At 37.4% G+C, this 15,492-nt stretch overlaps 1 protein-coding gene and 1 pseudogene across 1 annotated transcript; both read left to right on the forward strand.

The window, feature by feature from the left end:
• Window positions 1-621: 621 nt before the first annotated feature.
• On the forward strand, window positions 622-2,236 carry LOC137731927 (small ribosomal subunit protein eS27y-like). The gene is made up of 4 exons (XM_068471189.1): window positions 622-1,139; window positions 1,416-1,517; window positions 1,621-1,649; window positions 1,771-2,236. Exons 1-4 carry the CDS (start codon window positions 1,137-1,139, stop codon window positions 1,895-1,897), a joined length of 261 nt encoding a protein of 86 aa, XP_068327290.1. The 5' UTR covers window positions 622-1,136; the 3' UTR covers window positions 1,898-2,236.
• Window positions 2,237-4,109: 1,873 nt separating this feature from the next.
• Window positions 4,110-9,206, forward strand: LOC137732606 (putative pentatricopeptide repeat-containing protein At5g13230, mitochondrial; annotated as a pseudogene).
• Window positions 9,207-15,492: the final 6,286 nt, after the last annotated feature.

Consider the following 15,492-nt stretch of genomic DNA (forward strand, 5'->3'; position numbering starts at 1 on the left):
AAAGGGCACAAACTTGCTGTCAAAGGCAAAATCGGAAAGCTCATTGTTTGGGCTAGCAGTCTTATTGGAATGGTTTGATGTTGAGCTTGTCCTAACCATTAAATAAAATTATTAAGTGTTTTTGGTTATGCTTCTTCATAAAACGCTTTTACTTATGAGCGTTTTTTTGTAAGTAGCACTTTTATAAAAAGAACAATTTGTTGTTTGCAAGCAACCAAATAGATGCTATTACACTATACAAATACAAGTGCTTTTGATGCTAAGTAGAATGTTGGACACTTAGTATTACGGTCTAATGATATTCCTCTTCACTTGTAAGTGAGAGGTCGTAGGTTCGATTCTCACCAAAGGCTAATTTGAATCACAATATTATTAGCTCATTATGAGGCTAAACACACCCCTCCTCTTTAATGTATATAATATCGATTATTAAAGAAAATGAAAAAAAGATTTAAGTAATGATAAACTAAGGATATTATTTTCTCCAGATTTATTGCATTTGTTATTTTGACCGGGTCAGATAATTTGACCTGGTCAAAAGGGACAGACTCGTACCAATGGTCATCCATCCAGCTCATTTGCTAACTCGTCACCCAAACATTCCTGCCAACTGGGGGAGTAATGCAGGTCACGCACGCGTCCTTATATGTGGTGTTTGCGTGAATTTGACCGTTAGTGGCGAGCTGACTCCCCTTATCGGAATTTACCGTACTCCTCCTCTCACCAGCATGGCGGCAAAAGAAAGTGTTTGGTTGGGGTCTTTCCTGCGGAGCAAAACTCAACGCGGGGTCTCTTCATATCCTACGGAGTTGTCGTAGGACGAAGAATCGGTAGATCGCGTTATACATGGAGGGGAGGAAGAAATGCTAATTGCTTATGCTAATAACTCACATCTTTACTCGACGTCGTATTGTCTAGTGATGGTGTTTAAAGGATGATGATGCCCCGAATGGCGGTAAAGGCGGAGAATAAGTTAGTGTTGGATCCGACGGCCCACATCACCCAGACACTCGTTTATATTCACAGCCTTATAAAACCCAAAATCTTCTCAGTCGCTCCTCTCACGCACTCCAGCTCTCTTTTAAGGTTCTTGCGGCTCTGTGTTTTCTGGTTTGCTACAATCTGCATCGATCAAGATGGTTAGAACTTCGAACCCAACACATAAATATTTTGTTTTTCATATATTTTCAACCAATTTCTCTGATCGGAATCCGTATTTTCATTCGGCTCACAGATTTATCCCCAGTTTCCCATATCGCCTGTTCTTTTTTAAACTGGTTTAATGTGTTGAATGTCACTGATGAGCGATTTTTTGAATTGGGTCGTTCTGTTTTTGTTAAATTAATTGGGAAAGATAATGGTTTGTGAGAAAATGGATTGATTAGTAGTGGATTTTGATGGCTGGTTGTAAACAGGTGCTTCAGAACGATATCGATTTGCTTCAGCCACCAGCTGAGCTCGAAAAGAGGAAGCACAAGCTCAAGAGGCTTGTGCAGACGCCCAACTCTTTTTTCATGGTAACTAATAGTACGTAATTATCGATTTGACGCTTGCGTTTTCGTATAATTTTTGTTTTCTTTGGTGAAGATTGTTAATTTTGATTGTTTTAAATGCGCCCAGGATGTTAAGTGCCAAGGATGCTTCAGCATGTAAGTAATGATGCCTATTTCGATATCTTCCTTTACTCGTTGAGATGATTTTGTTGTAGTAGTTTCAATATATGATTTAAATTTGAGTGTAAGTGTAACGAAGTGAAAATCATTTGCGCAGAACAACCGTGTTCAGTCACTCGCAAACAGTTGTGGTGTGTGGGAACTGCCAGACAGTGTTGTGCCAGCCTACTGGAGGCCGAGCCAGGCTCACCGAGGGTTGCTCTTTCAGAAGAAAGGGGGACTGATGCTCGTGCTTTGATCGCATTTACATGTATTCGGCAAATTGCAGAAGAGCTTTGTGAGGGTGATTTAAGGTTGAATTATTGGTTCTCGTTTTTGCCTTTGCTTTTTTATTTATAGTCTTTTGAATATGTAATTTGTTAGGGCAGCGGTCTGGACCTTTACCATGAGAGTGTAGTGTCATGAATATTTAGTTAATTTTGGTGGTTACATTACCTTTTGCACTTCTTATGGATTGTTTGAAGTGTTCATATGCCTGCCCTTTTAAGTTCCATTTACAGATTATCATTGATCAATTTCTCTGTCATGGAAATGTTATATAGCTGCTACTTTTGTTCATCGATGCACCAAATTGTTTTCAATGTATATTGTGTGTTGATATGCAAATGCTTTGCAAGTGATTTGGCCTTGAATGTTGGGTTTCACATTGTTTTATTTAGTCGGAGGGCTGAATACCGAATCACTGATTCAGCTTGTGCTCCATATCTATCTTTTATTTTTGGGAGTAAGGCTTTTAGTTTGCATACAAGGAGCTTTTGTAGTTGAATCTGGAATTTTCCTTGTGTAGCGATAACCCTTTGGTATTACGAGCGAGTGTTCTGATGATTAGAATTAGATCATGTGTTGTAGTTAAGTGCATCTGAGTTTTGTAGATTTCATTCTCTCTCTGCACCCTGATATCTTAAGCTGCTCTGTACGTAGTGTTTGGGGTGCTGATTAATGTTGTGTGTTGTCATTTTCGTCTATCCTTACATACTGCACTTACGATCCTTCTTACTCGGGCAAGTACCGGAATAAACCTTGCAACCTTTGTGTAGGAATGTCTCTCAAATTGCATTGGATTGACATCTTGTTCTTGATGAATTCAGGTTTTCTGTTTCTGTTAAAGAGCTTTGAGATTTACCGGCAACTGCGACATAATATTTTGTTTGCAGATTTTATGGTTTCGTTGCGACACAATCCTTCCTGCATGTAACTAATCATTCGCCGGATATGCGTGCTTGCCTACTTGCTGGTGGATTTTAGGTCTCTTCGTAAATTTAGAGTAATTTAGGATATCGTTGTACCAAAAAAGGAATGTCCTTCCATTCAATCAATCTCTCTCTTTGTTTTAATGCAAACAAACCACCTGTCTAGATCTAAAAATCTAAATTGTACGGAGCGAATTGTTTTGCCTGACTAAGCTTCAGCTGGTTTTTACTGTTTATTCGCTATGATCTATCAGTGCTATGATTGTCCCGAAAGGTAGAGTAACGAGAAATGTTATTGCCATTTCAAAAGATTTTTCTGCACTTCTCCAACATGAAAAATGGAACTCCGAAAGGATCATTCTACATTTCTCTTACATAAAAATCATAAACTACTAAATGATCATTTTGCATTTCATTTGAGAGTCGTGAGGAAAAATGCATTATTTCTTTATTAAGAAAATGACAGAGAATTGCAATGTTTTAAACATAAAATACTTATAATGACTTCTCCGGAGCAATAATACTCATTTTCTAATGACGTGTTTGATAACCATTTCGTTTTCACCTTTTTAAAAACTAAAAACTGCTTTCTTGAATTTCAAAATTTTTAGCTTTAGTTTTTACTTTTTGTTTTCCTTTTTTATTTATTTATGCGCTTCAAGAACTTATTAGTGCATTGGTGGGTATGTTGAGGCTCGGTGTTTTTTGGGTCTTCGAATTCAATACAAAATTAGATTGCCCATTATGTGATTTAGCGGAATTCTTTCTTCCCTTGATGTAAATATATCGTTGTACTATAAAAATAAAAAAAAGTGGTTGATGCCGCGAAGGTGGCTATCCTTCCCGCTGAAACATATCGCCCATTCTCAAAGTCTAAAGGGAGAGTGGTGTTCCCTACAGGAAGCCAAAGTTCACAACTTTACAAATTTCTTCGTTTTCAGTTTTCGTTGGCATACTTAGATTGCTGCCAAAGAACGTTGTAGTCTGCAAATCTCGCCACTCAATTAACAACAACCGCCGTGACAACCTTTTCACGATGTGGGTTCGCCGCCCAACTGGTCCCACAACACTTCACCTTCCACCCAGAGCTTCCCAGCTCTGAGTTCGATTCTCACGCATACGGCGCCGTGCTCCAGCACTGTCTGTGAAACGGCTATTCAACTTCCGCAGTGGGCCTTCATTGCGAGATTTTGAAAAAAAGGCGGCTGCTTGGACTTGTTTACTGACAACATTCTTCTCAATATGTATGTCAAAGTGGGTATGCTCGTTGATGCTGCTAACCTGTTTGATGAAATGTGCGAGATAAATGTTATTTCGTTCGTTATTTTGTTAAGTCGATGTCGCTAGAGATGTTTTGTTGATATTGTTTGTAAGGATATGGTTGTTTGGACTGGGATGGTAGCATGTTATGCCGAGAACGGTTGTTCTGAAGAAGCACTCAAACTCTTCTCTCGAATGAGGGTGACTGGGTTCAGGCCAAATAATTATAGTTTTACGGGTACGCTTAAGGCTTGTGTGGATTAGAGGCCTTAAATGGAGGGAAGAGTGTCCATTGGCGTGTAATAAAATCATTTTATGAAGGGGATCTGTATTTGAGTACAGCATTGCTTGATAAGTGCACCAAGTTTGGAGATATTCAGGAGGCTCGGCAAGTATTTCAAGTGATACCCAAAAATGATGCGGTTGCTTGGAGCCTCATGGTTTCACGGTTTGCTCAGAGTGACCGCTGCAAAGAGGCTCTGGACTTGTTTTGTTGGATGAGGCCAGCATTTGTTGTTCCCAACCATTTTACATATGCAAGCTTGTGCAACTATGGAGCATTTACTTTTCAGGAAGCAAATCCATTGCCATGTAACCGAGGTTGGTATTGATTCTGTTGTCTATGTTTCAAATGTCCTCATGGGTGTCTATGCTAAATGTGGAAAGATAGAGGACTCTATGGACTTATTTGTGGAGATTGGGATCACCAAATAGAAATTATGTATGTTGGAACACGATGATTGTTTACGCCCAGTTAGGTGATGGAGAGAAGGCGTTGATGTTGTTTCAAGATATGCTTAGATGCCAAGTCGAGGCAACAGAAGTGACGTACTCTAGTGCTCTCCGTGCTTCTTCTGGCCTAGCAGCGTTGGAGCCAGGAGTTCAGATACATTCTGTAACTGTCAAAACCATATATGACAAGGATACTAGTGGGTAATTCATTGATAGACATGCATGCCAAATGTGGGAACATTAAAGATGTTGGCCTGGTGTTTGATAAGTTGAAGCAACAAGATTAGGTTTCATGGAATACCATGATCTCGGGATATTCTATACATCGCCTTGGCCTTGGGACTCTAATTTTTTTTGAAATGATGCAGGAAACAAATTGCAAATCAAACAAGTTAATTTTTGTTGGTGTCCTGTCAGCATGTAGCAATGCAGGACTGTTAGATCAATGACAAGCTTATTTTGACTCTCTGGTACATGACTATAATGTTGAACCGTGCATGGAGCACTACACTTGTATGGTCGGGCTTTTAGGGAGACAAGCCATCTTGGTAAGGCTGCGAAGTTGATTCAGGAAATCCCATGTGAACCTAGTATTATAGTGTGGCGTGCTTTGCTTGGAGCTTGTGTTCTCCAGAATGATATTGAACTTGGAAGGACGGCTGCCAAGCATGTTCTTGAAATGGATCCTCAGGATGAGGCGACCCATGTGTTATTGTCAAACATATATGCCACCGTGAAGAGATGGAATAATGTAGCGTATGTTATCAAAAACATGAAAAGGAAAGGAGTAAAGAAGGAACCTGGCCTAAGTTAGATTGAGAACCAGGACACAGTTCATTAATTCACTGTGGGCGATACTTCACATCCTGATATGAAACTGATCAAGGGCATGCTGGATTGGTTGAAATTGTGAACCTTGAAGGCAGGACATATTCCCAATTGTAATGCCATTTTGCTTGATGTGGCGGACGATGAAAAAAAGTGCCTCTTGTGGGTACACAGCGAAAGATTTGCTCTAGCATTTGGGCTGGATAGAGCACCATCTGCGAGCCCCATTCGTATCATAAAAAGTCTTCGGATATGTATGGATTGCGATGCCACAGTGAAGTTAATATCAAAGGTTGTGCAGCGAGATATTACTGTCAGAGATATCAATTGATTCCATCACTTTCAGGATGGAGTTTGCTCTTGTGGTGATTACTGGTGATTGATCTGCTTTATTTGGATCTATGGTTCCTCGAGGGTTGAACTGAAGAAGTGCCCTTGTCCTCAAGGATTCACTCCCTTCCAGGTTTACTTAGCCCTGACCAAGTAAGTGAACAATTTACCCAGTTTTTGCTGTGCTTCACATCTTGTATGTTTTATGCTGCTAATTTATTTTCTTTGCAGTTCTTAATGGCTAGAAATTGACTATTAAAACCTGCTGATTCCATTACTTGTGCACATAGGTATCGCCCACTTGTTTAATGCATGTTTTTTCTTGGTCTTCAAGTAATTCTATATCAAGAAGAAAAAGTTGTGTCAAGTTTAGACCATTGGCTGTATCTTCTACATCCATCAATCCAAACAAATGCATTACACATGTACACATTCATTGATCATTTCTCTCAAAATGTTTGCAGCCTTTCAGTAGGGATAAACTTTCTAGTTTGGCCGTTGTGATAATCATGATAAAGAAGTTTACATTTTTTTTGGTGATTGGAAAGTCACAGCATTTTCCCAATTAAAAGACTCCTACATCAATTGTCTAAATGTGAACTGCAACTCCCACTGAACTTGTTAATTGTTGGTTATATTTTTTATCCCTTTTCATTGTTCTTTTTTTACTTTAGAAACTTTCTTATTCCTATTGTATAGCTTTTTACTTTCATTTTCTGATTTCAGTACAATTAAATGAAAGGAAATTTTCAACCTCACTATAAATTGGCCTGCCATTTGATGTAATGATTTTGTCCATTACTAATCTGTAGTCATGAGATTACATTCGTCTGCGTGCGTTGACGTTGTCTATTTAAAGATGATTACAGATTATATGAATTGTTATTGTGCATCATCTTTTCCCTATCCATGTGGGGATCACACCAGTTTAAAGGAATTGGGAACCTTGATCTTTTAAAATCCGAGTGCATGCACCCATGTGTATCTAGTATTTTACCAAATTATAATTTATACATATGTTGGTGTATCTATGACCTGAATCCATATTGAAATTTAATGGTACAACAGTAGAGAGGTTATTATATTTTATGGGCTTCCCTTTCAGTTTAAAGAGACTGATGCACAAGCATAATAAAATTGTGAATGCATTGACCTGAAGCGAAAGGATGTATTTTTCATGTTGCGTATTTGCATGTATCCATCAAATATGCGGTATGCATGGATAATGTTAGATTCATGGCAATTTGCGGTATCCATCAAATATCTTCCGCATGCTGTGGACTTGCGTGTCATATCAAACTTGCTAGTCATTTGTGGAATTAGACATCGTATCACATCGTAAAATATACTGTATTAGCACACCACCTTTTGAATCGTCTAACATTGCGATTTGAATGATGACATTTTGACTTTGATTCTCATCCTTGTAGATAACATTTTAGGTGGTAGTGGATTGAGAAATCTCATGATGAATTAGGTAAGCATATTTCTAATTGCTCCATGGAAAGATCAGCGTGAACCAAAGGCATATCTCCCTTTCTTCGAATCATCATAAACTGCAAGTGGTTCTTTAGGCTAGGGTGGAAGTTCTACCCTTTGGATCTTCACTTTAGAAAATCATTTGTGACGGCAGGCATCACCAACTTCTTAGTCTGCTATTATTATGATGACTACAAGAGTTACATAGCCATATCTAAGCCTAGGATAATATCAAATATCCTTCCATTTATTTGCTGCACATATCTTAATGGCTCACTTTTGGGACTCATCATCAGGGATATGACTATATTTATCGGAACTTGGGACTAGTGTTAGTTTAAACATATTAGGATATGACTATACAAACAGAGCCTGGGGCGGCAACTGTGAGTGTAAAAACAGGAATGCACTGTATTACCAGAGCTAGTGACTCATCAGGAGTATGATAAGATATCAACTTATGAAGAAATATATTGAGAATTGGTCTAGAGATCGTTTCTTTATGCTTACAATCCTCAACCATGTGTCAACTTTTTCCCTTTGTTTTGCAGGAAACACAGTATTGCCTCTTAGCTACATTTTTTTCATTCTCTTGGAATCACATTGTCAATTGTCTTTGTGCTTCTCCAACTAGTTATAGAAAATTATAGAAACAATTTCTATAACTATTTGCATTCCATTTGAGGGATTTTAGCTCTGAGAAAGCAACAGTTCATCTCACTGAAAAACAATATAGTTTATTGGTAAGGCTTTGCTTCAAAAGAGAATTGACCATCCAACTACTTATTTCCCACTATCTCTAGGAGTATACAAATTTTTCTAATTTTCCAGTTGGTCGAATTACCGTTTGACTTCGTTTTGGGTTTTCCACTGAGACCTTTTGTTATCTCTACCTTCAGATGGTGCACTAGAGGTTGAACATTGTATAACTTTTTTGTCGACCACTTTGAAACAGATTTAATGCCAAACATTTCCTAGAATGGAATCAGCAAGGAGAGACTTATGTCTAACGTTAATATTTTCCTTTCTCTTTGGACTCACTTTTGGACAATTTATGTCACCGAATCTATAAATTAACAGGCTACTTAGCTATGAACTTGCATATTTTTATCTCGCATCTTTACTGTAGCAAAAACGAAGGTTTTTAATTGTTCGTCCAATTTCTATAGCATCTTGCTGCAAGCTGAAACTGATTTTACACTCATTTTTTTCCCAAATTATTTTTGTGGATGATTACTGTTGCATCTGTTTTTATGCTTTCATTGTTCATGTTGCTGATACTAACTATTAGAAACTTGTTTTGTGCTCGACTTAGATGTATAACTAAAATTTATAGAAGACGTGGAGCTTGATACGTCAGCAGCAATTTGCAAGCGCTACACAGTGTGTTCCATTGTCGAAGCAAGAGAATATAAGTGGCCTCTGTTTGACAGCGATACTTACGGTTAAGACCACTCTGATTCTGAGAATGTAGGTGACGAAGGTGACTTTAGAAAGAAGGCTAAAGAAACTCCCTTTCCGGAGATTGCTTACATCAATTTGCCGATCAGGTTAGAAAGTTGCTCTTGTCAAGCTTTCTAAATTTATGAGTCCGGAATATACTCCGAAGTCCCAAGTCACACAAAGTTTGTCAGAATCTTGTCTTGCCAATGGGGGTAATTTGAGGAGACAAATCAAATTATTCAGAGAGGGATACTTAGATACAATTTTAGGATCAGTTCAAGATCACATATGTAAATCTTGAAGGTGTAAGTTGTAACGATTAGTTGTTCAGGCGTAAATTCAAATTTATTGTACCCCTATTGGATTCGTAGGCTCTGAAGGCCTTTATATCACGATATGTATCCTTAAATTCGATTTTGGTTATCTGTCCCCTAATTTTCCTTCGATGGTTAAGTCGTGCTGCATTACGTAGGAAAATCGTGTTCTTCTCAGAGATTTGAATGCAGGCTGTAACTTGTGAGTGGCATTGATGCTGGTATTTTTTAGCTCCGATTTTTTGGTGGTTAATAGTGAGCTTTTTCCAACAGAACATGAAAAGATGATATAAATTTATTTCACTGCTGCTCATGTGGAAAATTCCTTGGGCCATTCTTAAGTTGTACGCCAGCCCATCGGATCAGTCATTGGTTGTAACTAACATTCAGAAGCAGAAGCTCAAAGTAGAAAATACATAACCACATACTAAGGTCTCGTTTAGAACTACTTTTAAAATGATTGAAAGCGATTTTTGTGAAATATTTTTAGAATCAATATTTAATAAAAATGCAAGTGAATTTTGGAAAAACATTTCCAATAAAAAACACATAACTAATGTTTCTTGCAAGAAACACGTGCTTTTGGAACCCTAATTAAGTAAAAATTAAACTATAATACATGCGATAAAAACTTAACAAAAAATTATGACGGTCATTCAACAATGTATGTTATACATAAACCTTTTCAACCGTTAATGTTACGGTTCACGGTATTTCTGAGAGTATAGAATGTTAACTAACGTTGGAGCCTATGTACGAAAATTCATTCACGGGGGAAGAAATTAAGGCACAGTGTGTCTCGTGGATGAGCAACACACACCCACAAGGGCCACAACGTTGGAAGTCTATGAAACCTACCAAACAACAGAATCCTGCCGACGAATTTCGAACGCTCTCATCTCTCATCGGGTCCTGCTAAGGAAGAATATGTTTTTCCAACGTTTGAAGTTTCAAAGCACTCAACTAATGAAAGGACCCTACAGAAAGAAAGAAAAAATAATAATTAAAAAAAAGAAAAGAAAAAAAAAGAGAAAACATTACACGTCTAACTTTAATCTAGACAAGGTTATATTTTAAAAATCATGAAACTAGAAACATATGAGTGATCGTAGTTGTGACGTAAGAAACTCATTAACCGTCAGATTAGCTTCTCAATAAATATGATTTAGAGGATAATATTAATTTGAAATTTACTGAAGAAGTTGCCAAATATCTTGTAAAAGGTTGTAAATCTCGCGGAATTGCTTGGATAAGAACTTCTAAACCTCCTTTGATATTAAAATTAACAAACCGCACTCCGACTGTTCAATGCAAAACATGTCAAAGAGCTATAGTTTTAGCCCGCGACAGAAAAGTTTAACCGATGCTATATTAGTTGGACTATTTCAAACACATGATATGGTTGAAAATTCTTTTTTACCACGCTTGTTTTATTTGTTTAGGTGAATAATTGCGGACAAAATTATTAGGTGAAGCCACTTGATCGACACGGATAAACACACGCATATACATCATGCATGCAGTGTGCTTAATTAACATGTAATATAAAGATGTGAAACCGGGGCGAATGTGAATGGGGGTACGTCATACGTGCACCCTCTCAGTTTTTTTTAGCAAAAAAAAAAAAATATATTGAGAGTACTACTTTCATATTGGAGAAAAAAATGTATTTTGCATGTGCTTAATAGTTGGGCTAATCTCCGAATTGTAATTGGTTTTATGATAGAACATTACATTTCTCCATGGTATCAGGGTACCAAACGAACAAACAAAACAAACTAATTAACTACAAATATTATTAATTGAAAAACAAATAAATACTATTGTCGAGATAGCTACAAACTGAAGTCAAAATTTTGGTTGACTTATTCTCAATTGAATAACATAAAACAAACTAATCCTAATAAGTATGAAAACGAAAACCTAATTATACGGGTTGGGCCCAAATCATAAACCTAAAAGAAAACTCAAAACAATAAAAAGAACGTAAAAAACAATTATTTTTCAACACTTCTTGTCAAACTCATGGTGGTAAACAACACAAGTTTGCCAACAAGCTGATGCGAATATAAGCTCCGTTAGGTGGACAGGCTAGTTGGGTGACTGATTTTTGTTGGTAAACTGAACTGAATTTGATTGAATTGAACTGGACTAAACTGGCGATTTAGACGTTCTAATGTTGAGAGTATAGAAAGAAAGCATATAAGTCCTCTCTATTATTAAGCAGACAAGATTTCCATATCCCAATTACAGAAACAAACTAACAAAAAAAAAATATCTAAGCAAGTTGAGAATGAATCTTACATTAACTAGGAGAATGACCCTGCATAGGCTTATAAATAAGTTATGCATAGGCTTATAAATAAGTTAACATACTCTCCGTATTGCCAATTGGTTTTATGGTGAAATCTCAACTTTCTTTACAGTATCAGAGCAAGTTGTCCCATGTGTGAAGCCAAATGGTCACACATTTATCACGTCATTCGATTTGTATTGTCTACGTACTAAGCTTAAAAATTATCATAATTGAGGAGACATATTAAAAGTATTAATCCCACCTATCGAAAAAAGAAATAACTTTGCATGTGTTTAACGAAGATAGAAGCCTGCATCCATCGATACTTATAGTTGTCCCAGTAAACTAACATTTTGGCTTCGCCCTTCATGTGAAGAGTCACCTTTGCTACAAAATTAAATAAATAAAAATGAATCTGCATAAAATAATTAAACATCATAAACTTATAAGTTACTTTTTCAAAAAAAAAAAAAAAAAATCAAAGAAAGATTTTGAACATAATGAGGTTGTCTTATTTGACAATTGACATGTGCACTCATCACTCATCACTCATCACTCTTCACTCTTCTTCCACTTGTTTTGGTTCTACATGCACACCTAGCTAGCTATCCTAACCTAGCCTAGTACCAACACTTTTTTATGTTTTTTGTTCATGTACGTAATAGAAAACTTTTTGTTTCGGTAAATTTACGTAAAGAAAACCCTACGTGTTTTGAAACCTGCAAATCTGCAATGCACACCCCTAAAGAACAAAATGTACGTTTATATGGTGAACAGAATAAATGTATAATTCAAATTCGTTCGACCCAGATCAACTGTAGCTAGAAAATTAGGGTTCATAGCTGCAAGATCAACCTCTTGCAAAGAGAAAAAGAAAAGAAAAAGGGTTATTATGTGATTAATCTATATATGTTTGAGGCAGTTGACTATGTAAATATATTTATATATCTCTTTTTCATCTTATATAATATAAATGGAGATGATTGATGATGAGGGCCATGAGGCATATGAGCCATCCTGTCAAGATCTTTTAGTAGTGGAATTACAAGACGAACGATGCATATAAAAAGCTAGTTAGCTCTCTCTCTCTCTCTCTCTCTCCATTGTGAATTTGTGAGTGCGGAGGCATTGAATCATCGATCATCAGGCAGCAAGAAGACTCACGTTCCCATTACTAACTGTTTCACTTTTCATCAATAATCAAACGTCCACGTGACTCAACCATGACAATGCAACCCAATTCGCAAAAGAAATTTCATGGTTATGATAGCCGGTTATAAAATAATGGGATCCAGTAATTAGAGAACAATCAAACGGGGAATCAGTTTAATTAAATATTAAACTAGTCAGGCCAAATGCGGATTAGTAAAAGAAGAAGGTGGTGATGATGGCGGTAATAGAAAATGAGACGAGAGAACACATGTGGAGGGTTTTCCTAGGGCCCACAGGAGAGCCCCCCACGAAGTCCGGCTTTGCACGCGCAGTCAGGGATGGTGGGGACCACAGGAACAGGTCCACGCCTCTGTCCATGCAAAAGAAATTAAAAAAAGAAGAAAAGAAATAAAAAAAATGAAGCGTGGAATTTTATGGCCCAGGCAGCCCTTGTTTTGTCGGGAATTTCCAAGGCCTATCGCTGTTATCCTGAATCTGCGCGCACCCACACCATAACCAACAGAGGAGCTCTATATCTCTCTCTCATGCATGCGCATTCTTCTTCTTCTCCTCCTCTCAGCTTTCTAGCCCTTCCAAGTTTATTACCCAATAAAACTAAACCTACCATACACGTAACCCTAAAGAACATATATATATATATAGAGAGAGAGAGAGAGAGAAGTACTATGCTATGCTGACCAGGGAATTAATCTGTTTGCTACATGCATACATAGGATGAAGTAGAATTCTCTCCCTCCTCATCCCTTTTTTTTTTCTTCTCCTCTATTTAAATGGTTATGATTATACGACTCCGTGGAACTGACTCTGTGCCTTGTTCCTCGTGTGTACTCCTTACGAGTTACCAGCTGTAGGCCATTGATTTCCGCCTTAATTTCTTATCCATCTGAATATAGATACATACCATCCAAAAAAATAAAAAGAATCCTAACAAACATATATATATAGGGGTGTGCTATCCACACATCCCATTTTACTTCTCACACATCCTTTGATAATTTATGTCCGTTGATATTTTTCAATTCATCCGACCCGATGACCGAAAATTAATAAGATGTGTGAGAAGTAAAATGGGGTGTGTGGATATATATATATATATATATATATATATATATATATGAAAAATACACACACATATAACTTCTTCCAGTTGAAAAGGAGAGATTATATCCAATAGCAGTGTACTTTATATCCCAAGTATTTGAAAATATTAATATATATCAAAGCTAGGTTTGCGTTTTTTAAGTGGAGGGATCTAATGAGTACAGTTTTAGTAAATACCTAGCCAAATTAATGTATGTGGTAAATACACTTGGTGACACTTTGATGCTAAGTCATTTTGAAGTACCCAAACCAGGAGGTTAAGCATATCTTTAATATCTTTTGCAATACAAATGGATGTTCTTGACAAAGATTGTGAAATCCCATCCCCGGATTTCACTATTTAAAATTACGTATCGTATTTCGTATTCATTTTCGTAGTTTTGACGCTTTCATATTTACGGCGTATATATTTTTTCAATAAGTAAAAGGACGGAATTGCCCCTATTGTATTAAACAAAATTTTCGCGGACGTATTTGATCCTCTCATGATTTTCCAGATTTCTTTACATATTCGGATAGTATGTCTCAATACAGACGTGTGATGCAAATGGAGTGTAATTTGGAGTTATAATGAAGAAGTTATAGACGAGCAAAGACATGGGCGAAATGGTCATTTGATCATTATCTGGAATGCTCCAAATTCTTTGGAGCAAATATTTGTGAAGCCACGTGTGTGGCTGTGATGGAAAGGAAATGAAAGAAAAGGAGGGGTGCGGACCAATGGGAATGGGGAGCAAAGAGGGAAATGAGAGAACTCGGACCCCCTTTTTGACCCACAACCCGACCCAAGATTTCCATGGTCTCTGACGCTTTTCATAGCGGTTTTCCGGCGAGTTAAAGCCACTCACCACCTAGAAAACACTCCACAACCCTCCCTCTACCAATTCCACCTCAAAATTGACGAAATTTTGGCCTTGAATTTGTGAAAACTGATTGATGGGTGCAACGAGTGGGTGGCGGCGATCCACCAAACCTGAAGCTAACCCCGTCAATCACCACTACTAATAGACTCCCCTCAATCTCAGGAACAAAGGCCAAGCAATGGTGGAGGCGTTAGAGCTTGTTTTGAGGTCGAATCAAGGACACCCAATTCAAGGGTTTCTGGCGGATCGAGAGTGTTTTCAAGGGTTTCCCGGCATAATTGGACTTCGGCCTAGGTATAAAATTTCTTCCCCTTCTTGTGCTTTACATTTATGAAAAATTTGGTAATTTTTGGAGTTAGGTGAATTTTCAGGCAAGTCGGGGCGGCACGTGGCTAGTGGGCCGATGATGCCAATTTAAGTTAAATTCAATATCCTAATTTCAATTTGATATCTATTTGATGTGATGTGATTGTTTGAACCTCGTTTCATTAGGGACCGCCACTAGACTATTGTAGTGAACGACTATCCGACCATTGGATCGTCAGCAAACCTTAATGCGTTTTAGCATGTAATATTTGAGGACATTAGAAATTGATGGATCAAGAATCCAACGTACGGATCTTGATGAATTGAATTTCTAAATTTGAAAAATCGAACGTGACCGCCACTTGATTTTAGTGATGGGCGGAGATTCGACCGTTGGATCGTTGAAAAATTGTAGAATATTGTTCTAGAAAATTAATGAGAATCTTAGGAAGCTGCGGATCGAAAATTTGTGGGCGGATGTTCCACATCGAATTACGTAGGGTT

The sequence above is a fragment of the Pyrus communis genome, chromosome 4 (genome assembly GCF_963583255.1).
Source record: "Pyrus communis chromosome 4, drPyrComm1.1, whole genome shotgun sequence".
Lineage (NCBI taxonomy): Eukaryota > Viridiplantae > Streptophyta > Magnoliopsida > Rosales > Rosaceae > Pyrus > Pyrus communis.

Excerpts from the sequence above, each read along its gene's own strand:
- LOC137731927 (XM_068471189.1), top strand. Across the intron at positions 1,518-1,620 it reads CGCCCAACTCTTTTTTCATG|GATGTTAAGTGCCAAGGATG; the intron begins GTAACTAATAGT and ends AAATGCGCCCAG. Across the intron at positions 1,650-1,770 it reads TGCCAAGGATGCTTCAGCAT|AACAACCGTGTTCAGTCACT; the intron begins GTAAGTAATGAT and ends TCATTTGCGCAG.